Source organism: Phoenix dactylifera, chromosome 13 (genome assembly GCF_009389715.1).
Source record: "Phoenix dactylifera cultivar Barhee BC4 chromosome 13, palm_55x_up_171113_PBpolish2nd_filt_p, whole genome shotgun sequence".
Lineage (NCBI taxonomy): Eukaryota > Viridiplantae > Streptophyta > Magnoliopsida > Arecales > Arecaceae > Phoenix > Phoenix dactylifera.
In genome coordinates, this window is record NC_052404.1 from 5,616,575 (window position 1) to 5,630,942 (window position 14,368).

At 41.8% G+C, this 14,368-nt stretch overlaps 1 protein-coding gene and 1 pseudogene across 1 annotated transcript; one reads left to right on the forward strand and one right to left on the reverse strand.

The window, feature by feature from the left end:
- Window positions 1-3,739: 3,739 nt before the first annotated feature.
- Window positions 3,740-5,326, reverse strand: LOC103722096 (probable aspartic proteinase GIP2). The gene has a single exon (XM_008812537.4). It carries the CDS (start codon window positions 5,282-5,284, stop codon window positions 3,980-3,982), a length of 1,305 nt encoding a protein of 434 aa, XP_008810759.3. The 5' UTR covers window positions 5,285-5,326; the 3' UTR covers window positions 3,740-3,979.
- A 3,222-nt stretch (window positions 5,327-8,548) lies between these two features.
- On the forward strand, window positions 8,549-11,465 carry LOC103722098 (annotated as a pseudogene).
- The last annotated feature ends 2,903 nt before the right edge of the window (window positions 11,466-14,368 follow it).

Genomic DNA, 14,368 nt, shown 5'->3' on the forward strand with positions numbered 1-14,368 from the left:
GGCGGCAATCTCGAAGCATCACTCCCTTCACCCGTTCCCCTTCTGGTTCTAGGCTCGGAAGTGGGGGGCTACTGTTACGGGGGAACTAAGCCGCCATGCTCCACGTGACCGGCACGCGCGCCCATGAAGACTACGGCTGTCCTTTGATCCAGCAATCCGACCCCGAGTCGGACATCTTCGGCTCCACAGCCCGACCTCGAGTCGGCTGTCCTTTGATCCAGCAATCCGACCCCAAGTCGGATGTCCTCAGCAACGCAGCCCGACCCCGAGTCGGCTGCCCCCTGATCCAGCACTCCGACCCCGAGTCGGAGATCTCTTGATAACGACAGGCTGCTTCCCAGAGGCACGCCGAGACCTCCTGCTCCACTACTCCCTGCAACGGCTGTATCCGATGCTGTTCCACGATCTCCTGTATCAACCGTACAAAGCGGAACTCCACTACGCCCTGTCATGGCCGTACCCAGCGCTGCTCCACGACGCCCTGTAACGGCCATGTCAGTGGCCACTCCATCGCGCCCCACGATGACAAACCCCCCTGAGAGACCCCCCAGCCAGGTATATATGCGGCTGGGGGGAGAAGGGGGGTAAGCAATATCTTCCAGAGCACTCTCTTGCTTGCGATTATCATCTCTCCTCCTCCTCCAATCTCCTCTGACTTGATCGTCGGAGGGCCCCCACTACCCCAGTGGTGGTGCGAGGCTTGCTTGCAGGTTTCCCGGTGGAAGGTGGAGCGTAACCAACACCAACCAAGACAACTCAGACGGAACCCCGTTCACACCGCTGTGTCAATCGTTCTCGGTTTGGACCACCAGCAACAGTTTTGATATGATCCGTAACCTTTCATGCTTGTATAGTCCGCTATACAGATATGTGGCGCCTGTTCAACCAAAGCAATGCTCTTGATAGACCTCTTGTGAAAGGATCACCCATGTTGAGGATGTGAGCATGCAAGGAGGCATTCACAAAGCCAAAGAAGGCTATGATGGAGGAGCCACTGCTGAAGCTGCCCGACTGCTCTAAGCCCTTTGAATTGCATATGGACATATGTCCGTCTTTGCAATTGGAGTAGTGCTGCCCATGAGTGCTGAAAGCTTAATGGCACTCAATGGCACTACACAGTCCAAGAGAAGGAAATGACAACAGTGGTGCATCATTTGAGAACATGAAGGCACTACGTGCTTGGTTCTGAGTTTGAGGTGCATGAAGAAGGGAGCCTGACAAAGGGTGATGGTACAAGAGGTTGGGAAAGGGGACATGGTCATGGAGAAACTGCAACTATAGTAATTCAAGGCCTTTAGAAAGGTGCACAAGTGGTTGATATATATGCAAATATAAAGGGCCATTCCTTTAAAGGTGGGCAAGGTAGTTTAGGGATCGTTTGGTAACCCCAAGAGGATCACCACGGTGATCTAAGATCCCCGGTGATCCGAATACTGGGGTGATTTGATCTTCAGTGGTCTAAGTTCAATGTGTTTGGTAGACCATGGTCCAGTAATTAAAAATCCTCGGATATCTATGAGTAACTTGTTTCGTATGGTACGGAGATCTAAGATCACCGACCACATAATACCACAAATACCCCTGATATATCTTAAATGAATTTTTTATGTATTTTTAATTCTCATGAATTAAAAATGTAAGTCAATATGCTAATTCCTATAACAGCTCCATAATTTTATCATATATTCTACTTTTAGTAGCCCTTATCACAAGAAAATCAGACCATATTGTCTTTCTATCAACAATACTCTTCATGACGTCAAGTGTGAACAAATTGAATTATAGTTAAATTGTTACAACATCCAACATGTTCTTATTATTCTATTAAGACTATCATAACTCGGCCCAATTGCCAAAGAATTTAGTTTTATGGTTTGGGTCCCATTCAAAAATTTGTAGTCGTTAAAAACTATTCAAGAGGAAGGAATTCAAGATCTTTTCAAGATAGAATGGAAGTTATATGCTCATCTAGTTGGTTCAGGTTTCACATGAATAAAATGTCCATATGAATAAATATGAAAATTTTGGTATACTAGTTCTATTGGATATTATCTATATGTATAATGTCTATGTAGCCAACACATGAATAAAATGGAATAACACTAAGAATTGTAACATCTGAATTATTAAAAAGCCATAAACATCAAAACTTCATCAAATCTACAAACATTTAAAGTATTCTTTTCACTACAAATGTCCATAATAAACAAACCATAAGATTTACACTAGGCAAAATTAAACATGAAAGTCAAATGAGAGAAACCACTACCAACTATAGTTATGAGGAGGTCTAGGTAGCATCACACCGGATCAAAGTCAAATGAGGGTCTATATGCACCGCCATCTAACTGGTTTAGCACATATCTTCTCTTGAATTGTTGAGGTAGGGTAAAAAAGAAGTCAATTTTGAACTTATCTTTACTAATGATCTCGTTAGTAATCAACATATCATCCTCCCTCAAAGCTTTTAAGCGTCATTGTTGTCCTCGACCTAACACAATGCTTATAAGCGTCGAGCTAACACGACACTTATAAGCGTCATCGATGGTGAGGACCCCTCCAAACCTAGCACACGACCCCGTGCCTCATTTTTCCCTAGCGACTCCCATTTTTCTCCCCTTCGGCGCTGCCCTAGCCTCCGTCTTTCTCCTCTCCGGCGCTGCCCTAGCCCCCGTTTTTCTCCTCTCCGATGTCGACCATCCGACTCCAACCTCCTATCCTCCTCCCTCCTCTCCGGCACAGACCGACCGACCCCAACCTACTCCGCTCGAGGTATTTTTCTCCTTCGCCTTCTTTTGTTCGTGTGTTCGTAGGTGTTTTTTCCTTCTTTAATTTGTTCTCTAGCTTCGCCTCCGTCTGAGAATCTCCTCCTCCTCTCTCCTCTCCGGCGCCGACTGAGTAGCCCTCAAACCTCGATCGAGCTTCGCGATAGCCCTCCTCTCCGGAGTCCGACGTTGACCGACCGGCTCGAGGTAATGCACTATCTTTTCTTTATTCTTCTGTGCTTAGTCATGTACTCTAGGTTTTAAATTATCAATTTGATTTTTTTTGGTACCTAAGAATTAGAATAGAGCTGTGCAATCATTAAATTATCTTATGAACTTCTAAAACTGAGATGCAATCATTAAATTAAGTCAGTTTCCTCCTCCCCAATTTAGCCACAATGAAACCTTTATCTCGATGTCGTGACACAATGCGCTGAGTCCCGATGACCCTGAGTTCAGCCATGCTGAGAACTTGGTCAAGTGGCAAGAATCTTCACATGGCGAGCCTAACTAGGAACGAGCTAAGAATCTCGTGCAGTATGAGAAGCCGATCGAGGATTTTAGTGTGACGGGGATACATACGCGGTAGGTAGGGCATAATGTAATGATCTCAATGATGGAATCCAGGATGGTTACTCAAAACTTTTTTTGCTGAAATAGTGCTCAAACTTTAAGGTGACTCATGTTGCGACGCTTTCTTGCAGGGTCTAGAGTTCTCCAGAGATAGCCAGAGCTCTCTAACACTCCAGATAGTTTTGGATGTTTTCCTAAATTTTTCTGGTAGCTTGTAAATATCTTTTATTTAGAATATTTTAACTGTTGGATGCATAACAAATGGCGATATCCTAGCCACTCAAATCCCTATGGCTTAGCTCTATATGAAGAAGAGGAAGGGCCCTCCCATAGCACTCCACAGTGCAGTATTGCTCGCCACCTCTAATACTAATACAAAGCATTCTTCATCCACTTTGCTCTTTAGATCAATATATTTAATGTATATTTCTGCCGACAAATAATAGTTGTGGGGATCTCTTACAAAGACAACTTCCTAATCGTTCAGCACTTACTTTGTCTCATTTTATTCTATAAAACTATATCCATTACCACAAGAATTGGAGTTTCTCAAAGGCCTGCATAGGTTTATTCCAACGATCCACAATAAAACAAGGGAATAGGTCATATATAAGAGCACGTATATATCCGTCGCTGGGTCACTAGGCATTGGACGTGAAGTTGAAGTTGGCGCAGGTGGTCTGCCGGAAGAGCAGCGACGAGCTGAACCCCAACCGCGACGTTGCCAGGTCGAACTGCAGCAGGTTGTCCTCCAGCTGATGCCCTCCGATCACCACCGATGTCCTCGGGTTCGCGCCGCCGTCCACGAACCCCAGGCAAAGAACGTCGTCATTCACCTGCACCATCGAGTTGGAGCCAAAGATCCTCCAGAACACACTCTCGCTCTCCAGCACAAGGTCGATGGACGGCACCGCCGGCCCGACTCTCGTGCTCCCGATTTCCTTCGAATTGAAGCACACGGTGAATGGCGACACCGCCGCGGCCCTGGTGATGTTAGCCAACGACTCTTCGAACGCCGATGCCACCGCCTTGTAGATGGAGGTCTCGAGGGTGGTGTATGGAGTGACCGTGCTGATCTTGGTTCCACCGACGCCGTTTCTATCGATGGAGAGCAATGTAGTGTTGATAGGCACCGTTTTTTCGTTTATCTTGATTGATTTTACTCCGATGAAGTACTCGGCCGACTTCTCTCCTGCTACAGAAGTTCCGGCGGTGCTTACAGGATTGATGATGAGATGAGTGTAGATAAGAGATTGCGAAGCATCCACATTCGGGAGCAAGTTGTAGGGTCCGTCGCCGAAGAATATGACACCGTCCGACGATGTCGAAGATGAGAGACACAGCGCGAACTTCCGATGGAAGCTGAACGTTGCAGCGAGCTGCGTCGGTAGACCAATTTTAGTCCGGCCGAGGCCCGCCATGCCGGTGGCGCCGCTCGCAAGGCCTTCGACGAGGGACGTGGGCGCGCATGAAAAGAGGAAGCTGGGATCGACGGCAAGAGGGCCAGGGTTGGACCCATCGGTGGATGGGAGGGAGAGGACGTCCTCGGCGAGCTCGCCGCCGGTGCTTGTTCGGATGAAGGGGTTCTCAGGGGAGACGCCGCAGGTGTTGTTGTTGCACCCGGGCCGGGGGGCGGAGAAGCAGTCGCCGCACCCGTTGGCCATGGCAAGGGAGCACTGGGCCGAGCGGCATCGGACGGGGCGGTATGTGGACGAGGTGTAGCCGTTGTCGCAGTCGACCCAGAGGAAGCGACCGCCGAGGTCGACGACGAGCTTGAGGAGCACAAGAGGGGTTCTCTGGCTGACGCGGGTCACGTACTGGAGGGTGGCGGCATCCTTGGCGACCGGGGCGACGAGGGCGTGGGGCCGTTGGGCCGAGGAGATGGAGAAGAGGAAGAGGAGGGAGGCGAAGAGGAGAATGGGCGCGGAGGAAGCCATTGCGGACATGGTGAGGAGACGTTCAAGCCTGCAGTTCTTTTTGTAGTGCTTCTTGGTCAAGATGTGGGGGCTATTAATTTGCCATGGTAGGCTTGCAGTAGCTGGCTTATCTAGAAACTGAACAATTTTGACTCTGATTGCTTCAAGTTCAAGTCTTAGCTTTTTGATGCTGATGCGTCTTATTCTGTACATAAATTAAGGCTCATGAAAGGGAGGAACTTATCCATTGATGATGTGGAAGAGAAGACTCATTTGAATTAAGAAAGAGGGTATGTATAGATGTAAGAAGAAGAGGAGGTGAGCTTCTTTCGCTTGTTTGAATGAATTTTGATGACTTCTTGGTAAAGCCAAGAGCGGTGCATTAAGTCAGCCGTACATAAATAAATTTTGTTATGTATATATGTATTAAGAAAAACTTGCTTTGTTGAATTTTGGCTTTGTTGAATGATTATGATGACTTCCTGGCTCCTTTTAGAACTTGCTTTTTCTAAAGCCAAGAGCGGCGGCATTGAGTCCGCCGTAGACCACTGCAGGCCGGTATTCTCTGGTTTCGTAATTATGGCTCAGCATCCGTTTGATTCGCAGGAAGGAGGGAAAAAAAAAAGAGAAATGATTAATAAAAAAATTATATTTAGCTAAAATTAAAAAAAAGTTTTTTCATAAAAATAAAATTTTTATATTTTATGAAAAATAATTATATGGGATATAAAAGGTCATGTTTTTATCGGTCGAAAATTGAGATTTTTTTTTCAAAATATCTTTTACTTTTTAGATAATAAAATAAATTTTTTTTTTTGTTCAGACTGAAAAAATAGATACTCAACCAAATATATGCTATTTTGAAATGTCCACTTTTTTTATAGTCAATCAAACATGAAAAAGAAACTTTTGTATGCATCATATATTTAAGCACTAGCTTCTCAGAAAAAATATTTCAGTAACAAAATATTTATCCTCTAAATCAAACAAGTCCTAAATGGTACAAGTCAATTTCTTATCACCATGAGAAGAGCTAGCAGAATTTAGGACATCAAAAAGCAACAAATGATGGAATAACATGTCGACTGCTGTCACCATGAAACTTAAATAAAGAAAATATCTTGTCGCTCTGTTGCAATAGTTACATGTCAAAAACTAATTCACCTATTGGAGAAGCTATGAAATACAATCATCATTAATTCTGGAGCACTTCTAGAAGAGATGAGCTCTGAAGTCGAATGAGTTACATGAAGTCCGTCCATATCCATACTACTACAGTCATTTTCAGTCTCCGGTGGCAACTCCCTTCTTCTTCTTTTAATCATATTTTTTTCAATTTTTAGACTCTCTAGTTTATTACTAAAAAGACGGTCTACAGTCTATAGTTGAGAAACCTAATCGGACCATCTATGCCGTTAGCTTAGACATATCATGTCATTTTCGAATGATAAGATAAGAGAATTATGGATTTGAAAGTCCTGGTGGAAGTGGACGGCATGCTCATCCTCCAAGTATTCTAATCCCTGACGTACGTCCACGCATCAAAAAACATTAAAAAAAACACACCGATCCTGCTCTTGATTATAAATTTGTAGCTCGTTATGACTGGATTTACATTGTTTTTGATGTGTGCGCGCCCGTACGTGCACGTATGCTTATGCAAGCACCAAGCCACATGCATGCACGCATTTATAGACGATCTAACCAGCTAAAGATGGGTTCATTGGTCCAGTCTACACCAACCATTGATTCCTCCATAAGCTCTATTTCAAATCCTTCCATGCCAATACTTCCTGCTGCAAGATCAGACATGTAGCTAGGCTTGGTGTGCGATGAAAGTTGTACATTCGCATTTGCAAAATGATATTAATAAGAATAAAGAAGTAATAGTGATGGTATGTACACATGTACAGAATGGCGAAGGCATGCAGTGTTCAAGACACAGTTTTCATTGCATTCTTGAAGCCTCTTCTTTTAGTTCCAACAAATTAATTTAGAGGGTTGCTGCCTCTGGAATCCATCCGACCGATGGCAAGAAAAACAAACTTTTAAATAAATAATCGTGTAATTCCTCACTAATAGGATAATTCTAATTTGACTTTAATGAAAAACCTCTTGGTGTGGGATGAGGGAATACAAAACGGTGAATGCTTTAATTTAGTGGTTCATAAGTATTTGCAGAGCAGTTTGAACTAGTATTACAGTTGGTTATGTACAATAGGCCATTTTAATAGGTTGTTCATTCCAGATAAATGCCAGATATCCAGTGGAATGTACATCACGGAAAGACAGACGAAGACTGCTTTAGAGAAGTGGAAATTGCATACAAAATGCTATCCTTTTTCCATCTTTCATAAGATCAAAGAAGGAAAATATTGAAGGAACAATAGACTAACATATCAAAGTTTTGTTTTAATCTCAGGGCAGAAAATAGATTTTGGATCACTAGATTCTAAACTAGGGGTGGCAATGAATTGATACATTGTAGGACAGGTTAGATTATCTATTTAATAAAATAGTTAAGTTTATATTTGAATTTTTGACTCATTGAGTAAACAAAATAGGTTTGGATTATTAGATTTATGATATGTCATGTATCCGACCCAACTTGTATCTGGTTCGACCTAACCTCTATCTGCTCCAACCTGATCCTATTGCCACCCCTATTCTAAGTAGAACAAAAGGGAAGGGGTATAGAATAACTAATTATCCCATTCCAAAAGGACAGGTAGGCACTTAGAACTTTGGCTAAGAAAACATAGAGAACAACAGGGAGTAGGGTTGAAATTGGATTGGATATAGATCAGATACTAGTATATCCATATATGTATTTATTTTATTGAAAAATGCAGATACGGATATGGATGTCAGTCGCATGAAAAAATTCATGTCTATATTTATTTTAAATAAATACGGATACCAATAAGATACCGAAAGTATATATATAAATATGGATATAAATCATATAATTAAACTTTATGACCATAAAATCAAAGATATTACTAAGTGGATGATAAATCAAGTTGATAGATTATTAATATGATTATTATTTTTTTAAAAGTTTAGAAGTGCTATATAAAATTAAATAAAATTAATAATAAAATTAAGTATTCGGATATAGATTGAATAGTTATTTATTTTTATTCATATCTATTTTTTTTTGATGGATATCAATACCGATATAAATATTGATAGGATGTCTAAATTTTTATTAATATTTGGATAGATTTGAATACAAAAACGAATCTAGATGGATATTATGTTATCCATATTGATCTCAAGCACGGAGTGGATGAGGGGGGAGGCTATTCTAATCTATTCCACCTATTCCACCTCCGACCCCCTTGCTTTCCACACGGTCATACTGCTGCCGGTCCTTGGCCCTCCACCTCTCCCATCACATCCACGCTTCTCGTCGTTCTTATCTTTTGCTAGCTACCCTGATCTCACCCTTGCCGTGTTCCGCCATGATGCCCTCTTCGTCCCTAACTCCAACCCCTTGCCCTCGTCAACCCCTTGCTGCGATCCACGCATTCTATTTCATCAAATAGCTTGTGAATGGATTTAATACGGGCTTGCTTGGTGCGTAGGAAGGTGTTTTGAGTGGGGATTTCATCGAACAGCTTGTGGGTGGATCTACTGGAGGCGAGTTTGGTGCCTGAGAAGCTAAGTCGAGCGGGGAAATGGAACAGAAATTGGTGACGAAGTTGGTCGAGAGGAGGAGGAGATGTAGCTAAGCTTAGGAGAGCGCATATTTGTTAACCCTAGCCCCTACCGAAAACCCGCAAGCCTTCTATAAAAGTTTTCGTCCTGTTCCTAGTCTTTCACTCGAACCGAACGCAGAAAGGAGGGGGTGACGATGGCCGCGCACGCAGGGGACGTCGAAGCAGTAAATTTCGAGCCGGACAACGACGACCTCATGGACGGGGACGAGGGCGCCGAGGTGGACGTCTCCTCCCCCACGGTCTCTGCCCCCAAGCTCCGCTCCACCATAACCGGCGGCGCCTCCTCCTTCGCCGGCGGCGAGTCCTCCGTTGGGCCGAGGAAAGACCAAGGGGAGGGGCTTCCGCGAGGAGGCTGAGCGCAGCCGCAGCACCCGCCCCGCCTCCCGGGACTTCGATTCCCTCGACTCCGACGGCGGCCCCGGTCCCCAGCGATGTGAGCTTAATCCATCCACCTCCCTTTCTTTCCTTTTGATTCTCCTTCCTTCGTTTTCGAGTACTTAATATTGTGTATATGACATTGATTTGGATTTTTTTTTTTCTGTATGTCATGACTTAAACATCCTATTTTCGAGGCATCACATACTTATGAATTTCCTTTTTTTTCCTATATAAAAAAGTTTCTATTCAACAATGTTAGTGGCTAGAATTTTGCTTGAGACGGACTTGTAAAAGAACAGACAATAGAGAGACTTTGAATCTGAAAGGAAAAAAAAAACAACTTCCAATATTGAGTCATGGAATAGCCTTCATTTGAAGAAGTTTTTGGTGATCCAAACCAGATACCATGATGTTATGCCTGCTAGCTTTTGTGTTAGACATCAAAGAAATTGTCCAGACAGTGGTAGGTGCCTAAGGTTGTCATGAACCAAACAGCTTCCTTGCTGTTCATGATAGAACCAGCTGACTGTAACCTCTCATTTTAGAGAACATGCAGGAAAAAGTATGGAGTCACCAAGTAGCACAGAGGTGGCTATAAAAAGTGAAATTTCGGTTTACCATTCTCCGGATACACGATGCTGCATCTTACCTAGATTATTTGCACACTATGATACTCACTCTTGCTTGATCACTTAATCACGACTTTAATAAAATTCAACTTTTCAGGAGCATTCCTTCTTGTGATCTAGTTTTGTTCATCCTCGTTTCTGAGGTTCATTGTCTTGTAACAATAACTGCATGTAAATTTTCTTGTGGTTCTCATGATTTTACAGCTTATTACAGGAAATTGGTATTACATGTTGTTTGTCTTTGCCTATATTCTAATTCTATAAATGACATTGCTAGTTCTTAACTAGAGAAATGTTTCGTTTTTTTTTTGAAGTTCAGTACGCAAAGCTGTAACTTTTCTTACTTTCACAAAAAAGAAAGAATAGCAAGATGAGCTGATCCCTTGACCTTGATGTTGCATATGTGTTGCCAAACAACTAATTTGTGCAACAGATGGCATTACTTTTAGCATTTATATTATGCGATAACATTTGCTTCATGTCTACAGCCATTGAGGGATGGATTGTGCTAGTCACTGGGGTTCATGAAGAGGCAAGAAGTTGATCTCCATAAAGCCTTCCGTGAATTTGGCCAAGTTAAGAACTTGCATCGCAATCTTGACCGTCGGACTGGATTTGTGAAGGTTAGTCAACCCATTTCATGCTGTTCTTTAGACACTTTTATAAGTGTATGACTGTCCTGATAAGTTTTTTTGATCCTGAGATATTTCTTCTATGTTAGTTAGATAGTTAAAATCTCCTTTCTGCTCTCCATTTTTCTTTTTAGTAAGGATCCCTAGCTCTTCCTAATTAGGAGGCCCAAGCTCATGCCAAATGATCTTCAAGCTTCTAGTGCCACATGGAAACTCTTCAATTTGATTCTATTGTATAGAATTCCAGCTTGATACAACCACATTTCTTTAGGTGACAAGTTTTTTTTATTTATATGGATTTTAATGGTAATTTAAATAGTTTTTCCTTTTAGCATTCCTTTGACCACCTCTTCAAGTTTTTTTTTTCTCTTTCTTTTTGCATGGACAGGGGACCCCAAGAACAGGGTTTCTTCTTTGCATGTGGCTTATTAGTGATGCAAGGCTTATTAGTTGAACCACCACCACCTACCTAACCGAGGTCTTTAACAAGTTGTTATTATGAGCCTGTTTCGTTTGTGCATTCCCGTGTACTTCGCAATTGCATTTGATGTCTCTAGAGTTTCCTTAGGACAGTTTTTGGTGTTCCTATTACCGGCAACAAAGTGTTTGATTTGCTTTATTTTTTCATTGTAGCTATTTTCATTAACTCACACTTAATACAATCCTTGCCTCTAATGTCTTGCCAAACATTTTCCGAATCTGGGTCTTTTGATTTGCTAAAAAAAAGCTATATTTAAGGCAATAAATAAATCCCTATTTCTGAGATTATTCAGAAGAAAGCATGCTCTTTAATATTATTGCCTTTCACTGATTTAGATACCAAAATAGGTGATGATTTGAAATAAGTTTTGGATCTGAAAAAAGAAATATGAATATTTTAGATTTTTGTGCCGAAAATCTGCACAGGGAACAAAACTATGATCCTAAAGGTAATTATTTCTGAAAATGGGGTGAATCCTTAAGCTCAAATAAAGTAGAAGGGAAGATAGTTAAAGATAGCAGAGAATTCAATTTCTTCCAATCATCATCAAAGCCAATGTAAGCCATCTCCACTCTTCTTATAATTCAAGAAATGATAAGTCCTATTAATAGGATTCTCAGTCCTATTAGTAGGATTCCTTAATTTTCAAGACACCTATGGAACTTTTTCCTTAAGAAGTAAATAAGAATAGATGCAAACTAGATGCTTTAAAACTATAAAAATTGCCAAATTTATAAATGGAACTGACCTTGAAAGCCATGAAGGGCGTCAGAGTGCATGAGGCTTCCGCCACTATGGGCTTTGGAGAAGGTTAGATGTATATGTCATGCTCCAAGCTTAGAGCACAACAGATGCCGCACGCCTGCACGGCAGACCGTACAAGCATACAAGGCTGTAGTCATATCAAAGCAATGACAATTTTCTAAAATTTTATTTTGTTTAATTAATAATTTGCTTAAAGCAAACTTCCAAAGTTTCAAAATATCATGTGACAACATAAATCAATTCTAGCTAGTCTTTCTAAAATGCCAATAATTAAAAAATTTTTTCAAAAATCTAGCGCACTCCTCAAGTCCCGTGAGATCACGTATCTGAATCTGAAAAATAGAAAAGTATGATAATGAGCTATACTAGCCCAGTAAGCAACATAATACCTCAGAGTGGGGTCAAAGTATGCTAGGTATTTAATCAAAATACAAAATAATGATTGACAAATAATCATGAATAATATATTTTACTTTTTGAAATTTATTATTATTTGCACAAAAATTATGATACTAAAGTCTCATTATAAATCGGCCAAGGCCACGTAACCTAGTGGCGTGGGTTGCACAAAGTGCCAAATCTACTATTATTAACCATCGATAGCAACAGTGTCCAAATCCACTATTATTAATCACCGGTGGCAATGGTGTCCAAATCCACTATTCTAATCACTGGTGGTGCGGTGTCGAAACCAGTTTTTCATAGATACTAGTCGACAGGGCTAATGAATAATTTTTATTAGTGGAGGCAGAATAGATTATAGCCATGCTGAGAATATATGCATATAGGCAAAAATAGATTTTTTATAATTTATCCAATCACATTTTCCAGACTTCATAACATATAACATAAATACAAAATAATTATTAACATGTTTGACCCGATTAACTAAGTATAAAGCATATGTCAAAATTTAATCAACTAATAATTATTTTATCAAATAATTTTGAAACACATTTTAAAGTATTAGGTTACTTACCTTTTTTCGCTTTAAATCCTACTTCAGGCAAACATGTCAAATACACCTGTTAATATCATTAAAATATTATTAATTTTAATATTACTTCAGAAGTTAAAATTAAATACTACGGTCTCATGCCTTCAGATCAGTTCGGTCCGAGCAAGGAGTAGTCAATGTGTTAGAGGTGAAGATCGAAAGTGGCCAAATCTAGCTGGGGTTGAAGTAATGGCTGGTCAACCGCCCAGGTACCAGGGTGATTCGGGGTTTTCAAATTGGGTCAACTTAGATCTGAGCTACAAGAAGAATAGGGCTTACACTAGGATCCCTGAGCTTGTTTAGAGAAGAAAAAGGAGGAGAGAGAATCTCGACTCGGGTATAGATTTGCTCTGATCCTAGTCTTGGGCTTGGTCAGAATGTTTCAGATTGACCATTAAAGGAAAGGTCTAGATCTAGTCAGAACGTGGGCTTGCTTAGAGAGGGATATATAACACAATCTAAGGCTAATTGATCTTTTTGGCTTGATCCACTTAATTAGGTTCCATCAAAGGCTTGCCTTATTAAATCCGATTTGACCAAAATCGAAAAAAGAGATATTTGGCCTGAGTCGACCTGGATCAATCAATGTATCTAGTCCTAAATAAACGGACTCGGCCAACAATGGATGAATAGGGCCCAACAGGAATACAACCCATAATAGATGAGTAGGGCTCAAAATGAATGATCACGGCCCAAAATAAAGAATTGGGCCTCACAAGGCCCAAAAGGAATATGCCCCGCAATGGTGAACATAGCCCAAAATGGGTATGGCCCAAAAGGGATGAACATGGCTCATCATGGGTATGGCCCAAAAGGGATTAACAGGGCCCAATAAGACTCAAAAGGAATACGACCTATAGTGGACATGGCCCAATAAGGTGAACAGGGCCCAAAATGGGCATGACCCAAAGAGTGGACAGGGCTCAAATGGGCATGGCCCGATAGAGTGAATAGGGCACAACAAGGCCCAAATGGGTACGACCCAAAAGGGCCCAAAACGAATGAACTGGGCCTAGATGAATAATCAAAGCCCAATCACAACCCAAAACAGGGTTCTTCATCCTGTTGAGAAAACAAGGAAGGAGGAAAAGAAGGAAGAGAGGAAGGAGGGAGGAGGAAGTTCCGATGATGGCTGGGCCTGGGTGGCCGGAGGTTGACGGCCACCCGACCGCAGTGGCGGCCGGTGGCCACTGTGGTGGCCGAAGGGGAGGAACACTACCAGAAAACACGCGTATAGTGACGGAGATTCCCGTCACTATACCGTGTTTCCAGTTACTAATACGGAATTTGTGACCGGAGCTCCCGTCACTGAATTAGTTACAAAAACAAGCGTCACTAAATTCTCAATGACGGCGGTGATTCCCGTCACTAACCTTTGTGACAGAACCGCCGTCACTAAGCCGTTACAAATTCAAGAATTAAATATTTAAGAAATTATGTATTTTCCGTCACTATCCAGTTGCGGCGTTAGTGACGAAGGTAACTTGGTCACTGTTTTTGTCACAGA